The sequence below is a fragment of the Carassius gibelio genome, chromosome B3 (genome assembly GCF_023724105.1).
Source record: "Carassius gibelio isolate Cgi1373 ecotype wild population from Czech Republic chromosome B3, carGib1.2-hapl.c, whole genome shotgun sequence".
Taxonomy (NCBI): Eukaryota; Metazoa; Chordata; class Actinopteri; order Cypriniformes; family Cyprinidae; genus Carassius; species Carassius gibelio.
In genome coordinates, this window is record NC_068398.1 from 44,434,999 (window position 1) to 44,456,150 (window position 21,152).

General features: G+C 38.9%; 1 protein-coding gene across 4 annotated transcripts in view; it reads right to left on the reverse strand.

Moving 5' to 3' along the window:
- Window positions 1-20,606, reverse strand: part of LOC127952766 (gastrula zinc finger protein XlCGF8.2DB-like) — a 94,546-nt gene extending 73,940 nt beyond the window's left edge. Inside the window, exons 1-2 of one of the 4 annotated variants that reach the window (XM_052551493.1) lie at window positions 20,282-20,544; window positions 12,023-14,408 (exon numbers count right to left, since the gene is read on the reverse strand). In XM_052551493.1, coding sequence (XP_052407453.1) covers window positions 13,540-14,408; window positions 20,282-20,342 — 930 coding nt within the window. In that variant the 5' untranslated portion in view covers window positions 20,343-20,544 and the 3' untranslated portion in view covers window positions 12,023-13,539. Of the gene's footprint in view, window positions 1-12,022; window positions 14,409-20,281 lie in introns of those variants that run through there. The other 3 variants (XM_052551490.1, XM_052551491.1, XM_052551492.1) reach the window with 3 other exon arrangements.
- Between the last annotated feature and the right edge of the window lie 546 nt (window positions 20,607-21,152).

Below are 21,152 nucleotides of genomic sequence, written 5' to 3' on the forward strand. Positions count from 1 at the left end.
ATATCTGGATGTGCATCCTTTTCTATCCTTGGGGTGGAGCCGCAAACACTTGGAGCACAACCCTAGCTCCTTCACATTGGTCCTTTTTCTTAAGAGATCTTGCTCTCTGAAGACCTTGCAGGCAAATAGCTTACCGGCATGGGAGTCATCTCCACAGACAGTACAGAAGCGTCCTCTTCACCAAGAATCTGGAGGTTGCAAAGTGCCCTTTCCACAGCTTGGATCAGTTCAATGCATCTTCTTGGATAGTTTCCTTTGACGGGCGGGAGAGACTGGACCTCATTGGTGATCATTAGGACTATTTTGGCTTTATTCCCGTATTTGCTTTCCAGCAGCCCAAACATATCTTTGGCAGATTCACAGCTAGATAGAACTAGATTCTTCTTGACCTTTTCATGGAGACTATTTAATAAGTGTAACTTTTTTATACATCCCACACCTTGTGGGTTACCCAATTGTTCTAGGTCCTCCCACTCAGTCTTCCAGCGATAATAGTCCCTCATATCACAAAAGAAAGTGGGTAGTCGTGCTCTATCAAGGCTAATTTGAGATTGGAGATCAGAATTTCCTTTGGTCCTATCTGGGCTACTTTGCTGAAAAAGGGTTCGGGTGTTCATGTTCGATGCCCCTGTGGGTTTTTTTTGGCTTAAACTTGAGATCAGAAGACATGTCAGGGAGAGAAAGGGAAGAAGCATTTTGCCTTAGATCACCAACCGTGCTACCATCATCTCCCAAGTTTCTTTCTCTACCCTTTGCTCGGTCTGCTTCATCGTCTTCCAGTTTATCAGACAACACCAAGACCCTCTTCTTTAGTGTCTTATGGCGTGTCCTGAGATCTAATGTCTTCAGTCCAGGAACCAACTCCTTCCACTTCACCAGCATTTTTCTTCGATCTCAGTGACCCCTCTTTAAAGACCTCTATTCCTTAGCCTACGGTCCTTGATTGACTTCCGAAAGTTAACTTCCTGACTCAGCGGTTTCAGCTTGCCTGAAGAATGCCTCCTCTGCATAACTGGCCCAAAAGTTTCCCTGGGTGGCTTTCTTTACCTCAAGGAAATTTTTCTCACACTCCATTGTCTTTACATCAATTTGGGTTGCAGATTCTATGACCTTTTTATCAGTCGACTCCCTCAAGGCTTCTGCATACTCATATCCCACATCTGTGACTTTAGAAAAGTCCACCCTAAACATACATTCTTTAAGAACTTCAGTCGGTTCCAAAAATCCCAGTTTGGTGAGAGTATGAGCTCTTTTTGTAAATGAAGCCTGTGCTCTTGATCGCACACTTCCAAGCTTTTCCAAGTCTGCCATTATAACTCTCTTTCTGTTGACATATGCACTCTTTTATCCTTGATCAACAGGCAGTTTGATTAATGATAAACTTAGGATCAATCACTGAAGAGAAATGAGAGGCCAACTGATCCTGGGTTGATTTAGCTTCCTTAATGAAGCAATCCGTGGCTGTTTTTAACTGCACTTAATCCAGTGCAGTGGGCCTCAGTTTATAACTGTTCGGTTCTTTAATAATCTCCCCACCGAACGTGTCCTCTCCTGTTGCCCCGTTCGGTGGGGAGATTCTTAAATAACCGAACAATGACTAAATAGTTTTGTAGAAGCCTACAATACTGTTGGTAAATATTTTTTTTTATATTTTGGGGTATATATATATATATATATATATATATATATATATATATATATATGTATATATATATTAGGGCCGGGACTCGATTAAAAAAAATCAATCTAATTAATTAGAGGCTTTGTTATTAATTAATCGAAATTAATCGCATTTTAATCGCATATAAATATTTGACCTGAGAACAGTGAGAAGTAATTTTTTTTCACATGGATTTATAGTATACCATTGAATAATGACTGAATACATAAGTTTAAGCAACAAAATATTGTTTATTTTTGTTCAACCAAGTCTAGCAGACCAGTGCAATTTTTGCCATTAAGTGTAGCAATAGCATATTTAGAAACAATTTAGAAAAAGTACATTTCAGAAATTCAGGTAGCTTATAGGTGCTGGAGCCTTCTGTAAAGTGTTTTTTTTTTAAGTAAAACACAATACTGCTAATAACAGTCAGAACATTGGAAACCCTGACTATTAGAAAACATGTCTCTCTGTTGCTTCATACATACTAAGTCCAACTCTCAATAACCTTGTCCAAAACAATAGAGTTCAACATAAACTGCCAGTTGCACCAACAAAATAATACATAGTTCAACATAAAGTGTGAAGTCCACGCTAGCTGCCAGGGCCGTGCACAGACCTTTTGAGGGGCATGTGCTGAAACTGAAAAAGGGCACCACCCTCCCTTTTTTATCAAGATTATTTAGTAAGCCTGCATAAAAGGAAGAAATGGTCACATCTTCATGACAAATTCAATAACACAATAATAGTCTCAAAAGCTTTAGATTTATTCACGATTAATAACAACCATAATAATAATATTAGATAATTAGATAATATAGATAAACAGGGTTTTAAGGGCTTCTTTAAACCTAATTACAACAGCAACCTTCTGTGAGCCATGTGCTTGAAGATGTTTATGACTTCACTGTGATCCACTGGGATGTCCCTCTCTATGGCTATGAGGAGAAGATCTGAGACTCTCTCCTCTGAGCAGAGGTTTCGGAGTTTGTTCTTAAGAGTACTGAACTGGAGTAATGATGCTGAAAATTCAGCTTTGATCACAAAAATAAATTACATTTTAAAATATATTCAAATAGAAAAATTGTAAAATTGTAAAATTTTGTCTTTTAAAATTGTAAAAATATTACACAATATTACTGTTTTTGCTGTATTTTGGATCAAATAAATGAAGCCTTGGAATGAATCATGAATTACATTCTGCATGATAAAATATAAAGATTTCACAGTGATCTTCTGTATTTTTTTTTTTAGTTACTACTACATTACTGTAGTAAAACCATGTTTTATTACATTTTATACATGTGAGGAGGATGATCACTTGTCGCTTTGTGTAAGTTCCAGTACGAAACAGCGCGGGGGCGCACCGGTTATGATTTCCCGATGGTAAAAACAAATTATATGTTGCTGTATTACTTACCAATATATAGTTTTTGACCAGCGAATGTGTGCAAATGTTAATTTTTTTTTTTCGTCATTAAAACGGCGACGGCGCCGCTGTCGGTCGATTCTGTTCCCCTCGGAATGTCTGTTCCCCTTTACGCAAATATACTACAATTCCTGCGTAGTTGCAGAGTTACTAATACGTACGATCAGAAATAGCGTGCGCAAGAAGCGTGACAGGATGTACGGCAAGTCAAATCTTTCAAAATACCGTCCTAAAGCTTAAACTTGAAAATAAATTTAAGACGAGAGGTTTTTCAACTTGAAATGTAAAACAAAAATAACGGAACAACTGCAAGATGAATAATAAAAAAGAACATAAACGGGAGTGTGAGAATCATTTTACTATGCTGCAGTGTAGCAAGAAATTTGTCCCTTTTTGCTTTCCTTACATCCAGGTGTATTTGCATGCGGGAATGTTGCCAAATCCGCGGAATTTAGGCAACTTTGGGAAATGTTTGATTAACTATTTGGTTGGGTTTATTAAACGGACCTGGCAACCCGAGGGGAACAGAATCGACTGCTACACCGGCATCACATTACATTTTCACCTACAGGTTACAAACTATTTTTTGTAGCTATATAGACAGAGCGCTCAGTTTTTCCTGTGGTAAAATGCATTTGGCCAAAATCGCATTTTATAAAAGATGAAATGCTACTGAATGCACAGGCTATTTAAGTGTTGGCTACGTCCCACATGTCTCAGTCAGTGGGTCAGTCAGACATCAAATAAATAAAATATGAGCCTTTATAGACATAGTGTTTAGTACTTATTTAAACAACAAGATATTTATTTACCCTTCCCAAAACTTTGTTCAGCTCAGCTGTTGTCTACTGTGTGGCTTCTGTGGAACTTCAGTTGATTCAATGAATATATAGAGGGGGCGGAGTTATCAGCTTACTGACAGCTTGAGTATCGAATAAGATTTACACAAGCTCGTTTTAAGAACTTTCATTTGCTAAATATTTGTAAAACAGACAGACAGACGTTAAGGGTGACCAATAGCATTGATAAAATTTTTTTAAAAAAAACACCACCAAAAAAAGGGCACTTCGGAGTGTAAGGGCAAAAAGGGCATGTGCTCTGCACAGGTTGAGCCCTACCTGTGCACGTGCCTGCTAGCTGCTATATGTTTTGCGTTGAGGTGATACTTGAGGTTCGATGTGCTGCGGTGATATGCGATTGCGAATGCTAGTTGGTGCTTCAGTATAATCGGTCCGCCGAAACTCATCCAGTGAGAAACGTTCCGCGGTGCAAAAATAAGTTATAAAAAATGCGGGATTTTTATTTCTGTAACTAATTAATCTTAATTAACGCGTTATTTTTTGTGTAATTAATTAATCTCAATTAACGCGCTAAAGTCCCGGCCCTAATATATATATATATATTTTTTTTTTAAGTGTGGCAAAAAAAATTTCAAGGCACTTCAGTGTCTATAACTTTCAATATTTTTTAGCATTTATCAAATTTGGTTGATAAAAAGTAAAGCCCAAAGACATATCTATCTTTCCAAAGACACCAAAATTATGTTTGTAACACACTGAAGTAGGAAACTGTTACAATTGTAACAACCGCACAAAGGACAGGGAAGGCAGAGACCCGCACAATCAGATGGCAGTTTATACACGATTCTTTATTACTTGTTAAAATATAGCATTCTCTCATAAAACAGATTACCCCTGGTTTGCCTAAATTGGCCCACATACAAAACGGACAAGCTCACATCAGGTGAGGAGGATACACAGGAAATCTTCAATTATCAGTTTATGAGTCCACCTAATCAGCTTCTGCATTCTCGGTATTATCTCAGTTACATCGGTCACGAGCTCTCCTAGCCCAAAGTAATGTCCCTAGCTGTCTAACACATTTACCCACCACTGACTGCCTATCTTCACCGCCGGAGTTACTAATTATCCCAAGCGGCCGTCTAGCGTTTCCCCATCAGTGAGAGCTCGCGGAATCTCTCTCGAATAGTGCTCAACCCATCCTTAAATAATCCTCCTCTCCTCCTTCATCAGCTGTACACTTTAATTTAATCAAGCCACAACAATTCATTCAAATTAAGGGGCGTGTGCATTAACACCTAATTCCAATTATTCCCTTCTCATTACACAATTCTAAGTTTGGTAGAGCACTTTCAGCTGTGAGTCCCATAATGGGGGGGTTGCTGGCTAACAGGTTAACCCTTTTGATAGGGCTGTACAAAAAAAGCTTAGTTTCTGACTTGTATATGGAGTTATATGGAGCATATCAACATTATTATATTGTGTACTGTTGCGTTTTTTAAACATTTTCAAAGCATTTTCCCAAAATATGTGTAAAATAATGTCACCAAAAATCATTCCATTGGCTGAAACACAGAGAAAGTTGTGGCCATAATAAGACTAAACTTTACCTTGTAGTGGAGGTAAACGTCCCCCAACACCGCATAAGAGTTATACACCACTGTACTTCTCAAGCCAGCCAGAGCGAAAAGAGCGTGAGAATTTAAGACTAAATACAGAGACTAAATATTCATGACATAAGTGAGAAGTATTATGTTGCCTCCCTGTATTCGCATACTGCATTTTAATGCAGACAAATTCTAATTTAAAATGGTTTTAATTAAATTATTTTTATATTTCTGTTGTCAGACAAAGGAATGAATATTATAATGAATGAAACACGGTCCATTAAGACTACATAATCAGCTCTCAAAGATGTTAATCTGCACTAAAATCCTATTCACGACATTGTCTAATGAAATCAAGTAAACATAAAACTAAACTTGAAATAAAAATAGAGTTGGAAGCAACAGAATGTCCATTTTAACTGAAAGTGCTGCTCCTTTCTGCGCTCGCTGAACAGAGCAGATGCAAAGAGAGGTGAGCGCTGGGAAAGAGAGAGCACACGCTCGTGCGGCAATACTGAAGAGTTAAGAGACTAAATAAGGTATGTCCAAGTCGCTAGATCTGTGGCAAGTTGCTTTTTTGAAAAAGTCACTAAATCTAGTGACAAAGTCGCTAAGTTGGCAACACTGACCATGAAAGTGAAACCACTTTGTTTGGCCTTCCAAAAGAGGACGAGATCCATTTCGTCATGCCTAGAGCTGATCATAACATTTATGTCACATACTTGAGGTATTCGGCCAATCACAATGCACCGGATAGCTGGCCAATCAGAGCACACCTCACTTTTCAGAGAGATGGAGCTTTGTGAAAATCAGCGTGGTTCAGAAAACGTGGCATAAGGGGGAAAACTATTTCTAAGTTCTAAAATACACCTCAACGTGGTACTTGGACACGTCATCAGTGATAAACCCTGGGTCAACAGGTGTTTTGGGTCAATAGATACCCTCGCCCTGCACTCCTCCACCAGCTCAGCATACTTGGCTCTCTTGCGGTCATTTCTTCTTAGAGAAAAACGGTATATATGTGAGGATTTCGGATTTAGACCGTATCATAGTACTGAGACTGCTCTCCTTAGAGTTACAGATGATTTGCTCTTATGGGTGTATTTCTCTATTAGTTTTATTGGATCTTAGTGCTGCGTTTTAACACAATTCACCACAACATTCTTCTGCATAGACTTGAACACTTTGTTGGCATTAATGGAAGTGCATTAGCATGGTTTAAATCGTACTTATATGACCCCCATCAGTTCGTAGCAGTGAATGAAGATGTATCATATCGATCACAAGTGCAGTATGGAGTACCTCAAGGCTCAGTACTAGGGCCGCTACTCTTCACGCTTTATATGTTACCCTTGGGAGATATCATCAGGAAACATGGTGTTAGCTTTCACTGTTATGCTGATGATACTCCGCTCTATATTTACATTTATTCATTTAGCAGACTCTTTTATCCAAAGCGACTTACAGATGAAGACAGTGGAAGCAATCAAAAACAACAAAAAGAGCAATTATATTTAAGTGTTTTAACAAGTCTCAGTTAGGTTAACACAGTACACGTAATAAAATAAAAGAATAGAGCAAGCTAGTTAGAGGTCTTTACACATACACACACACATACATATACAATTGCATAATAAATAAAAATAAACTAGAATACAAAAAGATTAGAAAGGTAGTTAGATTTTTTAAAAAATAGAATTTGAGTGTTAAAATTAGAGGGTCAAATAAAGATGGAAGAGATGGGTTTTAAGCCGATTCTTGAAGATGGCTAAGGACTCAGCTGCTCGGATTGAGTTGGGGAGGTCATTCCACCAGAAGGGAACATTTAATTTAAAAGTCCGTAAAAGTGACTTTGTGCTTCTTTGGGATGGCACAATCAGGCGACGTTCACTTGCAGAACGCAAGCTTCTAGAGGGCACATAAGTCTGAAGTAACAAATTTAGGTAAATGGGTGCAGAGCCAGTGGTAGTTTTCTAGGCAAACATCAATGCCTTGAATTTTATGCGAGCAGCTATTGGAAGCCAGTGCAAATTGATATACAGTATAATTATATAGTAAGTATAAATTATATAGAAATATATAATTTCTTACTGCTAAACTCTGAAAAAACAGATGTTTTAATTATAGTACCTAAAAACTCTGCTTGTAATAATCTAGAACACTGTCTAAGACTTGATGGCTGGTCTGTCAATTCTTCATCATCAGTTAGGAACCTAGGTGTGCTACTTGATCGCAATCTTTCCTTAGAAAGGCACGTTTCTAGCATTTGTAAAACTGCATTTTTCCATCTCAAAAATATATCTAAATTACGGCCTATGCTCTCAATATCAAATGCATAAACGCTAATCCATGCATTTATGACCTCAAGGTTAGACTATTGTAACGCTTTATTGGGTGGTTGTTCTGCACACTTAGTAAACAAACTACAGCTAGTCCAAAATGCAGCAGCAAGAGTTCTTACTAGAACCAGCAAGTATGACCATATTAGCCCGGTCCTGTCAACACTGCCCTGGCTCCCTATACACAAACATTGTGTAGATTTTAAAATATTGCTTATTACTTATAAAACCCTGAATGGTTTAGCACCTCAGTATTTGAATGAGCTCCTTTTGCATTATAATCCTCTACGTCCGCTATGTTCTCAAACTCAGGCAATTTGATAATACCTAGGATATATCAAAATCAACTGCGGGCGGCATATCCTTTTCCTATTTGGCACCTAAACTCTGGAATAACCTACCTAACATTGTTCGGGAGGCAGAAACACTTCCCATAACACACCCGATGTACTTTCTACATCATTAGAAGAATGGCATCTACGCTAATATTTGTCTGTTTCTCTCTTGTTCCGAGGTCACCGTAGCCACCAGATCCAGTCCGTATCCAGATCAGAGGGTCACTGCAGTCACCCGGATCCAGTGCGTATCCAGACCAGATGGTGGATCAGCACCTAGAAAGGACCTCTACTGCCCTGAAAGACAGTGGAGACCAGGACAACTAGAGCCCCAGATACAGATCCCCTGTAAAGACCTTGTCTCAGAGGAGCACCAGGACAAGCCCACAGGAAACAGATGATTCTTCTGCACAATCTGACTTTGTTGCAGCCTGGAATTGAACTACTGGTTTCGTCTGGTCAGAGGAGAACTGATCCCAACTGAGCCTGGTTCCTCCCAAGGTTTTTTTCTCCATTCTGTCACCGATGGAGTTTTGGTTCCTTGCCGCTGTCACCTCTGGCTTGCTTAGTTGGGGTCACTTCATCTACAGCGATATCGTTGACTTGATTGCAAATAAATGCACAGACACTATTTAAACTGAACAGAGATGACATTACTGAATTCAATGATGAACTGTCTTTTACTATCATTTTGTATTATTGACGAACTGTTTTCCTAATGAATGTTTTTCAGCTGCTTTGACGCACTGTATTTTGTTTAAAGTGCTATATAATTAAAGATGACTAGACTTCATTGTAAGCTCTGCTATGACCACCTGCCTAGTCGACTCAGATGTTATCACCACATCTGGGTGGAGTGAAGTGACCGTGATGTGATTCAGGAACTTGAGCTGCCTTCCCAGGTCCACTTGAAGATGCCAGGTTCTTGCATTTGCGAGGAGCCCACCTGGGGAGCATGGCTGCTGATATGCCTTCTCCCCAGGTCTGACAAAGGAGATGGTTTGCTTGGAGGGATGCTGACACTTACTGCTCTGGATTGCTACAGTGATTGTATCTCTCAAAGCCCTGAGGACTTGGTCATGTCGCCAGCGAAACCGCCCATCCTCCAACGCCTTTGGACAGCAGCTGAGGATATGCTCCAGTGTGCCACTCCTTTGGCACAGTTGGCATGGCGGTGAGTCTACCAAGCGGTGAAGGTTGGATGGGTTAGGTAGAAGATCATACACTGAACTGATGAGGAACTTGATGCGCAGTGGTTCAGAGTAGGGACATGTCAGTATCAAATTTTCCTGTTGCGATTAATTGCTAATGCTTTTATCACGGTAAACAGTATTACATAATATACATTTTTTTGTAATAACAAAAATAACTAAACATTTAAATAATAAATAAAACAATAATGAAAAATGTATAAAGTTAAAAGTTTTGCACAGATTAAAGTGCAAAAGACCTATAGGTATCACTTTACAATCTCATTAGTTAAACATTAACATTCACAATAGCTACATTTGCTACAGGAGTTATTCATCTTTGTAAACAGAAAAATACAAGTCATAGTTCATATTAGCTCATTAAATAATACAGTTGCAACATTACATTAACAACGTGCTATTAAATATCGGAATACCTAAGATTAATGAATATTCAGAAGAATTTATTATTGGCAGTTAATGTTAACCAATGAATTAACTAATGATAAAAATGAAGCCCTGATGTAAAGTGTGAATCAACAATAAAAAATCTAAACATTTTCAAACTACATATATGGCACGTTGTAGTCCAGATTAAAATAAGATATTAAGTCTTAATACTAGTATTTGGCATTGTGATGAACATTAAATTTAAATACACAAATCTGAATGGCTTTTTAAAAAATGCAATTATGTTTCAGAAAGTAGTCCAGCTTGTTTAAGGGGTTTCCAGGGTAAGGACATTTTCTGCAGTTTAGCGCCATCTGCTGTCAGAGAGTGAATGTGCTTTCATTCAGCTCGTCCCTCACGTGTTTCTCCATGTGCTTCTTATACGTGCTTGTTGACATCAGAGCACAAAGAGTCTTTCAAGCAGCATACAGCAGTGTTGTGCACTTTGACCAGTTGATGGGAATAGTATTCTCAAAATACATTCCAGATTCAGGATAATTTGTAATATAATTATTCCCGGTATTTAGAATTGCCCACGATAACAGTATTGTACATATTCATTACAGAGATATATCACATTACCAAATACCGGCACAAGTCTAGTTCAGAGCTCCACAACTCTGCCCAGGTAATCTTGCGCTGCTCTGCGTTCTCCCACCTAGTCCAGACGCCTTGCTGTTGCATACCGACCATCTTGGTCAGGCGGTCTTCATCCAGCTCTGTCTGCACCTTGTCCTGCACCAACTGACGCTTCTTCCCTCGTATACGAGAAGGGGCCACAGAATCCTCGGCAGGATTCCGTGCTGGTACTTCCAGGTTTTTTACTTTCCTGGAAGCCCTGATTTTCGAGCGCAGTGAGCCAGTTCCTTGCATCGTTTCTGGTTTTTTGGACATCGTTGTGTCCTTCAGGGAGCTGTAAAAGATCTTCCCCAAGCTCTTAACTGGTCTTTCGGTTATTGATGGAATTTGTAACTCGTCCAATGTAAAGTGGAATCAATCGGCCACTTTGCCTTTCTTTAAAACCATGGACCTGGACTTGGCTGGGTTAAAGCTCATCCTTGACCATAGGATGAGGTGTTGGAGCCCCTGAAGCAGCCATCTACTACCCGGAACTGAAGCTGCTGTCATGGTAAGGTCATCCATGAAGGCTCTTATAGGTGGCTGCCGAGTACCAGATCTAGACATGGGGTCTCTACATTCCACTCATTCTCTGCTGCTTTTACAATCATGTTCTTGGCTAGAGAGGTACCGAGATTGTAATTCCCTTCTCTGGCCGTTGCCAGTCAGATGTCAACGTTCCTGATTAAACCCTCAATCTGAATCTGTTGTAGCATTCTAGAATGAGGTTGCGGATCGTTTCTGGCACGTGATGTCTTGTCAGTGTTTCTTTGACCAGCTTGTGGGGTATAGACTCGTAGGCGTTGGTAAGATACAGCCAGAGTACGGCTAGGTCTCCTCTGGTCTCCTTGGCCTCCTGGATCAACTGGCTCACCATTATAATGTACAGTATGTGGAAAATAATGTGTTTTTACCTTATTCTACATAAACACATTTCATGACACAAAATACTCAAAACAATGTTTTTTTTTTTTTTTTATCCGCATCGTATGAGTCCTTTAACAACCTTCAATGGAGACATTTTCTTACCTCTTACTTAAACTTATATTTCTTGAAACCGTTTAACAAGATCATTACAGATAAAGAAAAAAATATCAAAAAAGCAATAATTTTGTAAAATAATTACAAAATATATAAACACCAAAAATTACAATGAATGCATGAGCATATAAGAATGAAAATAAAATAACACTGAAGCAACAATCACTTTCTGGGGAATAATTAACTCAAATGAAGTGAATATTCATGAGTCTATGAATAAGATGTGCATATTGCTTACAAATATTTAATTACCCAAAGAGGGAATATTTAATCATTTAAAGGTAACCTTTACTAGAATTTATTATTACTAGAATTAGTTATCTAGACAATCTGTTTGTCGCGTGAACTGGAAGCTAGACTTCCTTATCAAAAATCAATAAAAATACCCTTCTTACAAACTCCAAGAAATATTTATCTTCTGATCAAGAAAAAAAAAATATTTTCTGTGCCAGTACTACTTAGATTACCGAAATTAATTCATACAAAACAAAGCTTGTAGCTTATATCACATGGTTCAGGGACTTCGATCTTGGTGAGCAATAAAATAGTTCAATTCAAGCAAATTATGGTATTTAATAAAAACAGACTAAACAGTACACAACTACAATTCACACGGAGTAAATATTAGTATATAGCAAAATGAATAGTACAATGTAGGAAAAGATAAACAAATGAGAATAGTAATGAAATAGAGAGGGAGAGAAATGAGAGAGAGAAAGAGTAAAGACCAATCTCAGCGTGACAATTTTCAAAGAGTTAACTTTGCAAGAGACCCCAAGTCACTGAATAATTTTACAAAAATGGAATAGCCTAGACAACCTTAAACAGCAATTTTAGTTGCGATATAAGAAAGTACTTGCTTTGATCTGGCTCTTGTGTGAAGCTGATTTCAAATTGTCCATCGGAGCGGCTTCAGCGTTGTTCTTTCCAGAACAGATGATGCGCGAGCTCGATGGCTAACGCCAATGTAAACTTTGCCAAATGATGATTAGACTTAAGTTCGTTTGGCCAAGTGAAGACAACTGAACGAAGTCAAATATCAAAAGACAAAGAAAAATTAAAATGAAACGAAAAGTAAAGAACAACAAACGGAGAAACTTCTTGAGAAATCCAGTCGCGAAGGTGAGAACCCCCTCTTTCTCTGGCGCAATGCCAACAACAAGGGTTTCCCTTTGTTTTTATGGAAAAGTAGGTTACACCTATCTTTCCATATGAACCAATGAAGTGAGAAACTGAGGCGGGAAAAATCTTCTTTGTTTGCTGATTTCCGCCCACTGGTCTAATTTATGGCGATGACAAAATTAAACCTTTTTACTCAGCAAGATTGCTCCTCTGAAACAATGCATCTTTTTGTAATTTTCCGACAAGATTCGTTACAGTGGGGTTTTTACAATATACAGACACCAAAAACTATGATTTTGCAAATCAGGTATACAGAGATAAGAGTTGTTCCTAACTACATGCATATAAAGTTTGATTAAACACACAGTATTTATCTATTCCACTATGCCACATAACTACATTTGAGCACATAAAAGGAGACATTAAAATACATTTAGAGGTAGTTTTATCGAAAAAGGCCCATGTGCTAGCCAAAAATGCTCATGCCTGTTTGTGTATGTGTGTGATCGCGCTGTGAGTGAAAAGGGCGGGTGTTTGTCTTTCCTTTGAGACTCGCACAGATATCTCTGGACAGTCTCCGAGGTGTTATAATTCTCATCGACGCCAGGATGTTGCCGCCGTGGCGGCGCCCAGGGTGGTGAGTTATGTTGAAAGATGCTGTAAAACGAAGGTCCTTGTTTTTTTTGTTTTTTTAACTCACGTTCTGGTCTTTGAGTGCAGAATGTGATAGAGGATTCATTAATATGGGACAGATGGTTGAATACCATCCGCTCATTAGTGTTACAACACAAATGAAGGGGTTGCTCTCCTGAAGCCATGCACACACACACACACACACGCAAGGTTGCTACAAAGACTCCTGAGAGCACCAGATCTGAACATGTCTTCTTCGTATGACTGAGTAGATACTCAGGTGAAACTCTTCACAGGACTGGGGGTGATATGACTCTATCTAGAGTGGACACTCCCATGTCTTTTCAGGTCTTTTAAAATACGGAATCTCTTGTCACAGTGTGAACACTGGTAAGGTTTTTCTCCGGTGTGAACGGTCCGGTGCTGTTTCAGTGCAGAAAGTGTAAAGAAAGTCTTTCCGCACTCAGAGCAAGTATGATCCTTCACACCGCTGTGTCTTTTCTGGTGTTTTTTAAAACAATCCATATATTTAAAGCTCTTTGCACACAAATAACACACGTAAGGCCTCTCCTCTCTATGGGTTCTTATGTGGTGCCTCAGGTTATCTGGACTAAAAAAACTTTTACTGCACTGGTCACAGTTATAGATCCTGTCTCTAGAATGATGGAGCAGATGGAATTTGAAAGCCCTGGACTTCCTGAAACTCTTCCCGCACTGTTCACAGGTGTGCAGGTTTTGTCCCGTGTGGATCTTTATGTGATCATTCAAGCTCTCTTTTCGTGTGAACTTCTTCCCGCAGTGATCACACAAGTGCGGTTTCTCTCCGGTGTGGATTTTCATGTGTTCATTCAAGCTTTCTTTTCGTCTGAACTTCTTCCCGCACTGATCACATGAGTGTGGCTTCTCGTCAGTGTGGGTTGTCTTGTGTTTATTCAGGTATCGTTTATTTCTAAACTTCTTCCCACAGTGATCACATGCGTAAGGCTTCATTCCACTTTCAAATTTTATGTGAAGATTAAGACTTTCTTCACATGTGAAGATCTCTCCACACTGAGGGCAAATGAAACATATTTCGGGTCTTGGTTCCCACGAGGGACTCAAAGATGTTTCATCAGTTTCGATGTCATGATGTTTCTTCCCTTCTTCAATCACTTCTTCCATCTCATTGATCTCTTCCATCAGGTCTAAATGAAATAAAAAATAATAATTTTTATTAAATCATTGAAAATGCCAAAAAGACCAAATATAAAGGGAAACCAATGTGAACAATGATACATTAGCAATAAGTATGATCATTTTGATGGATTCTTTTGACTGGTGTACACGGACCATTCGATTATCTTTGCAGTGAGAAGTATTACACATTTGACATTTTTCAAGTCAGAGTTGTAAAATGTTCAAATAACATTAGCTAGGTTTCCATCCACCTACAGTCATGTGAAAAAAATAGGACACCCTATGGAAGCATGTGTGTTTTTGAAAATATGGATATTTCATATCAATGTAAAGCAATACTACAAAAAAAATTGTGGAAAGTAAAAATTAGGTCATCCCAACAATTATTCCCACGTAAACTGGCTTAAAGCACACACAGGTGTATCATATCAGGTACACATGATTAGAACATTGTTACAAGAAGGTTGCCCTATTTCAATCTCACACTTTTGGTTTGGTGTGCTCTTGGCTAATGAAGTTAGAGTGGACACCATGGTGAGGTCAAAAGAGCTACCTGGGTCCTTCAAAAAGAAGATTGTAGAAGCTTAAGAGTAGGGATGTGTACCGAAACCTGGTATTAAACTGGCCCCGGGGCTAAATTATGAAATACCGTAGTATCAGTATGATCTGACGGTATTGGTTCTGCTGTCGATAGTGGAACAAGGGGAAAAAATTAATGTACTGTGTATTTTTGCTTAATAATGTTATCGTGCACATCTTATCTCACCAAACATTTCTAATGTGCGATCATATTAAGACGTTTGTCTGTGAGATCTGCAAAATCTCTAATGCGCGCTGCGGAGGCTGTCTGTCAGTCACACACACACACACCACAACGAGCGCGGCGCACGTTTTCGTTGGGCCAAAAAACCCTAGCCATTGGCACCGAGGAAGCTCCAATGAGGCAAAGTCTTTTATGCTGGTGTTAAAGCTGTTATCTTTCTGAAATGATCCGCGCTGAGGCTCTCCAGATGCGGAGAAATTCCTCCTTTGTTCATAACCCCTCCTCTAGCCCCAGCAGGCCCGCTTTGGCCCAAGGTTTTTGTAGGGCCAAAAAAAAACGGCCGTTGACCCCGAGGAAGCTCTGACGAGGCACGATCAAGCCCCAAAAGTGACAGTGGAAACGCGACTGGCCCTGGCACACACTAGCAAGCCAGGTTTAAGCCCGACAGTGGAAACGCGGCTAATGACCCAAAACATGCCAGTAAATGGGTTGGACGAGTCAAAGCCCAGATCTGAATCACATTGAGATGCTGTGGGCTGACTTGAAACATTCTGTACATGCAAGAAACCCATCATATATCTCACAGCTGAAACTATTTTGCATTGAGAAATGGGGCAAACTTTCCTCCAACCGATGTCAGAGACTGGTAGATGGCAACGAGAAGCATTTCGCTGAAGTGATTTCAGGCAAAGGGTGTAACACTCGCTATTAGTGGGCAGGGTAATAGGGATGGGTACCGAAACCCGGTATTAAACTGGCCCCGGGGCTAAATTATGAAAGACCGTAGTCTTAATCATTAAGATCGGACGGTATCGGTTCTGCTTTCGGTACTGGAGGGAAAAAAATAATGTACTATGTATTTTTGCTAAATAATGTTGTCGTGCACATTTAATCTCACTAAACATTTCTAATGTGCCATCATATTAAGACGTTTGTCCGTGAGATCTGCCGCGGAGAATGTCTGTCAGTCACACACAGACACACCACAACGAGCGCACGCACATGCATTAATTGTACGTAAACTCCTGCTTAATAATAAAGAGTGACGATGGTGAAGAGATTTGCTTAATATTATCGTGCACATTTTATCTTACCAAACATTTCTAATATGCCATATTATTAAGACGTTTGTCTGTGAGACCTGCAAGAACTCGCATGCGCACCGCGGAGGCTGCCTGTCAGTTACACACACACACACACACACACAATGAGAAAGAGCGCGGTACATGCACACGTAAAACTCCCGCTTAATACAAAGAGTGACGATGGCAGAGAGAGCAAAACGTTCCAAAGTGTGGTTATACTTCACTACAGTTAATGCTGATAACCCTCGTTGTGATAAGTGCAAAACAATATTTGCATGTAAGGGCGGAAACACAAGCAATCTGTCAAAGCATCTTTCAAAAGTGCATTATGTGTATCGACTGCCTAGCTAATGTTAGCTCCTCTCTGGTTGTTAGCTCCTCTCTGGTTGTTGCCCCTTCCACGTCAGGTGTGTATGCTAAAATCATGTTGAATCAACGTTGTTCACGTCATTTAAAATAAATGTAAAATCTCCCTGGTTTGCTAACCTTACCTAGAAATTCTGTTGATTTCTTTTGGGAAAAATGAAAATGAAATCAACATATTTTCTACTTGTTTTTAAAATTCCAAATAAGGAAAAATCAGTATGTAAATGTAAACATTATTTGGCTAACTTAAATGCACAGCACCTCAAGTTAGTTTACAAAATACCCAATTGCCACATTTTGCAACCTTTTATTATATAAAATTTATTGAATATATATATATATTTTTAAGCTGCAGCTACTATCCAATAAACTCCTCCTAACACATCTGGTCCAAGACAAGCCCATTATTAATTTTACATAAAAAAATAAAGAAAATGTTAAACCTGTTCTCAACTTGTTCTTAAAAAAAAAACACACACACACACACACAACACAAAGTACCTATAAGAATACCGTTAAAGTACAGGACCGTTAAGCAGTATCGGTAAGAGTAGTAATACCGTTAATACCTTAACGATACCCATCCCTACAGGGTAATGGGGTGTCCTAATTTTTTCACATGACTTTATTTTTATGCGAATTTTGGAATACTGCATAAAAAAAAAGCCTGGATGGAAACACCAATATGAACATAAGTTAGTGCTGGGCGGTAAACCGGTTCATACCGAAAACCGGTGTATATTTTCGTTACGATGTTAATTTTGAATGTACCGGTGTATTTAATTACTCAGCGTTCAGAATGAATGTTATGCTGTGCCGCGGCCGCGCAACGTTGCAATGTTGCACTTCTGAGCAGCGACTGCGAGGCCTGGTGAAGGTAAACACCGCAGTGCTCTGGTGTTAAGTTATAACGCCTGTTTCACGCATACTCCATCTGCTGTGCGTATTAACAGATTCCAGCTGCACGAGGTGTCAAGGAGCGGTGCTCTGCAGCAGTGCAGCGATTGTTAATGTACTGAGTCTATTTTTGCTATACTGCAGGCGCTGAATTAAAGTGAAAGCGCATTGTTAAGTAAACACCATCAGCTAGAACTGTGCAATTAATCGAATTTTAAAAAAAAATCGTTTTCCAATGATTGTGAAAATACGATAATTGAGATTAAACAATTAATAACTAATTAAAATTTGAATAGTCAAGGATGGTTTTCGTGGGATATGTCAGTCTCATGACATTGTAAGGATGAAAGAACCTGAGATACTTTGATCTCCATAAAAACATACACGGGCATCTTCGAGACACCCCACAGAGTGGAGGAGCAGGAGACCTCCTCCCCTTCTGGCCATTTGTTTCATTTGAAATCCCTTCACCCATTCTTCCTTCTACTCAGTCTGCTCAAAATGATAACATGAAAATGTCAATGCAAGTGAACTAACACTCATGTCTAGTATCATTGGAAATGTCCCAGTGCAACTGGTACAATGGTCTCAATCTTACAAAAATAGATTAGAAGATAATACAGATCCGAAGAGTCAAGAGATATATTGATTACTGTGATGGGAGTGTCCTTTCCTAGGGTCCTCCATGTAAATTACCTTCTGTTCCTATTGAGGTGTAAACTTCCCTGGTCTGGGACCTGACCTGATCAAATTCCAATTGTTAGTTTCTGTCTCCATCTCGGGGGATGTTTGTCTTGGTGTGAGGAATTTAAACGATTGCAGCGAAAGGATCAGGCTGATTCTGTAGCCAGAAAGCCTGAAGTGTGTTGTGTGTCTCTTCACTTCATACTATGTATTTACTAAGGTCAGGTATGCATAGTCTACTTTTAGATTAATCTTTGAGAATTTGATGTTTTATAATGCTATGATTTGTTTCAATTGGATATGTAATTGGCAGGACACATATTTACCTGACTGATAATAAATTGTTACATTTGATTTTATTCTGTTTTACTCTGTAATTATTGACTCTAGTAGATTACGTTGAATCCTTGTTAGTAACATGAGCACCCGAATGAACGAGTTAGTATAAAAGTAAAGAGTTAATTAGAATAATCAAATGTCAAGAATACTAATTAAAAAAGGCATACAACCAATTTGCATTTCAACCTAAATTCAAGGTCATACTAAAATGGAGTCAGATTAAATAAATAATGGAGTTAGATTTGAGTTTAACCTAAACTGAATGACTCTACGCATTGAAAGACCGAACACGCAGGAAACTCTCATCCAGCACCGGATACCTTCCTTGGGCCGAGTGCCTGGACCTTACACATGCATCTTTATATGATGGCATCAAATTCATAAAAACCAATATAAGAAAGCTTTTCAGAGATTTCAACAGGTTTAAACTGTAAAAGATGCAAGATATCCAGTACAGAAGAAAATTTCACAGCAGTGAATAAACGCCTTATTGATAACACGGTAAGGGTTGGAGATACTGTACATAATTTACCCACTAATGATAACCACTATCAATATACGGGGTCTTAAGATTGCTTTTAAATCCACACTTGCAATTCACTTTCACATTCATGATCATGTTTATACTTTTAAAAGACGATATTAGTCAATGACATTCATGATCTGTTGCGCACCAAATCATCCACCGTGGTCTTGTCAGTCAATTCATTTTGAGTTAATCCAGTAACATAAAATGAATGAAAATGGCAAAATAATATACCAAACAAAACTATTTCACAAGCCCTGAAGGCATTTTTGGAGTTGTTTTGCCTGAGTGACACACAAAAAAAAGTAAAGACTCATAACTCATAACTAATAGCTAATAATAGCTCCCCTGTTTTGAAGTGGACAATTACAACGCCAGCGCATCTTAAATGTAGTGTCTGGAAACATCTTGGGTTAATAAAAAGAGCTGCACTTGATCCAGATCAAGTTGATAGACTGGTGTTTCTTGCAAGCAATATTAAGAAATGAATTATGCTAGGCCAGCGGTTCCCAAACTTTTTTTTGCATGATATTTAAGATCTGTTCGAATTAGATTTTTCTCAAGTGACAGCCCTACAGATGAGCCAACAAAGACTATCGTCTGCAGAAATTAGCTTAATTTAATATTGACAGGACACAGATGACTGCTCTTTGTAAGACTTGCATTGAATTGAGTTTAACGTTGAATCTTGCAAAAAAAAGTTAAATTGAATTCAGACCTCAGGAAGAGGTAGTTTTCTTATTTTGTTTTCTTCATGTGCTATTAATGTTGTGTGATGTCTTGTCTTGTTTGTGGTGCAAAATCTATCATGCTGCAGAACAAACTGGGACAATAAAGTTTTTACACTAACATTTACCTATTGGCAAAATAACAAAACACTGCATAATCTCAGCTGTAACGTATACATGTGTGTGTGTGTGTGTATATATATATATATAGAGAGAGAGAGAGAGAGAGAGATTAATCACTATCAACACTACAGAAGAGAGCAGAAGAAGAGCAGTGAGTGATTTTGTGTCGTGTCATTTGATAAATCATACTCATCAAAGGTTTACTAGACAGAAGAACCGATTGATTAAATGACTGCATGAGTGACTGAATCACAACCATACAGTGATTAACTGTGCAGCTCTATCATATAATCTGACTCCTCACTCCTTGAGTATATAACTGTGTTACACACACATCTGATGAACTGTTTGAGGAAACACAAACACAAACCTATCTGTTCTTCGATGACCTCCTGCGTGATCCAGCAGGACTCTGCTTCTGCTTCATTCATGATCTCTGTGATCTTCAGGAGATGAAAACACTCCAGCGTTCATTCATTCATCAGTCAGACACTGAGAAGCACACACACACACATATAGCAGTGTACCACACGAACGACCCGGTGAAGAACGGCTGTAACGAGCGAACTCTGTAACTGTATGAAGTTTGTTTACCGTGAACCGCTTCTCACCTCAGAAGAAAGCCGAGGCGCGCGTGGTGTGGTGACGCGATGCGAAGTCCTTCTCCTTCTTCTGCAAAAGAAGGCGCATTACCGCCCCCCACGAGACTGGAGTGTGAGTATGAGAACGACATCAGAGGAGAGAGAGAGAGAGAGAGAGAGAGAGAGAGAGAGAGAGAGAGAGAAAACAACAACAACTTCCTATTAAATTATTTCACTTAATTCTTTCACTAAACCCAGTGTTTTTTTTTTTTTCAAAAAAACTTGTGTATTCTTCCGGATGCTTTCCCTAATAAATGCTTTGTTCATCCATCTGTGCCTTTAGTTTGTGCCTTTTATATGCTTCTCTGTCTCTTGCACATTACAATCAATGCATAATCCAGTGGGATGTTTTCCTATTCTGTGTAATGTTGCATTTAACCCAGTGAGACTACCATCTGTCCCTTGGGCTTCTGTCCTTCCTCATGTTTGTGATTACTTGTGTTTGTATACTGTATAAATGACGTCCTGTATGCGCTGTGTCCCAATATTCCTGCCATATTTTAAGTGAACGCTGCTTTTAATTGCTGTATATTGTTTGGTCATCCTTGAACCTTTGGCTCTGTATTTCTGAATGAATGTTTAAATAATAAAAATACATAA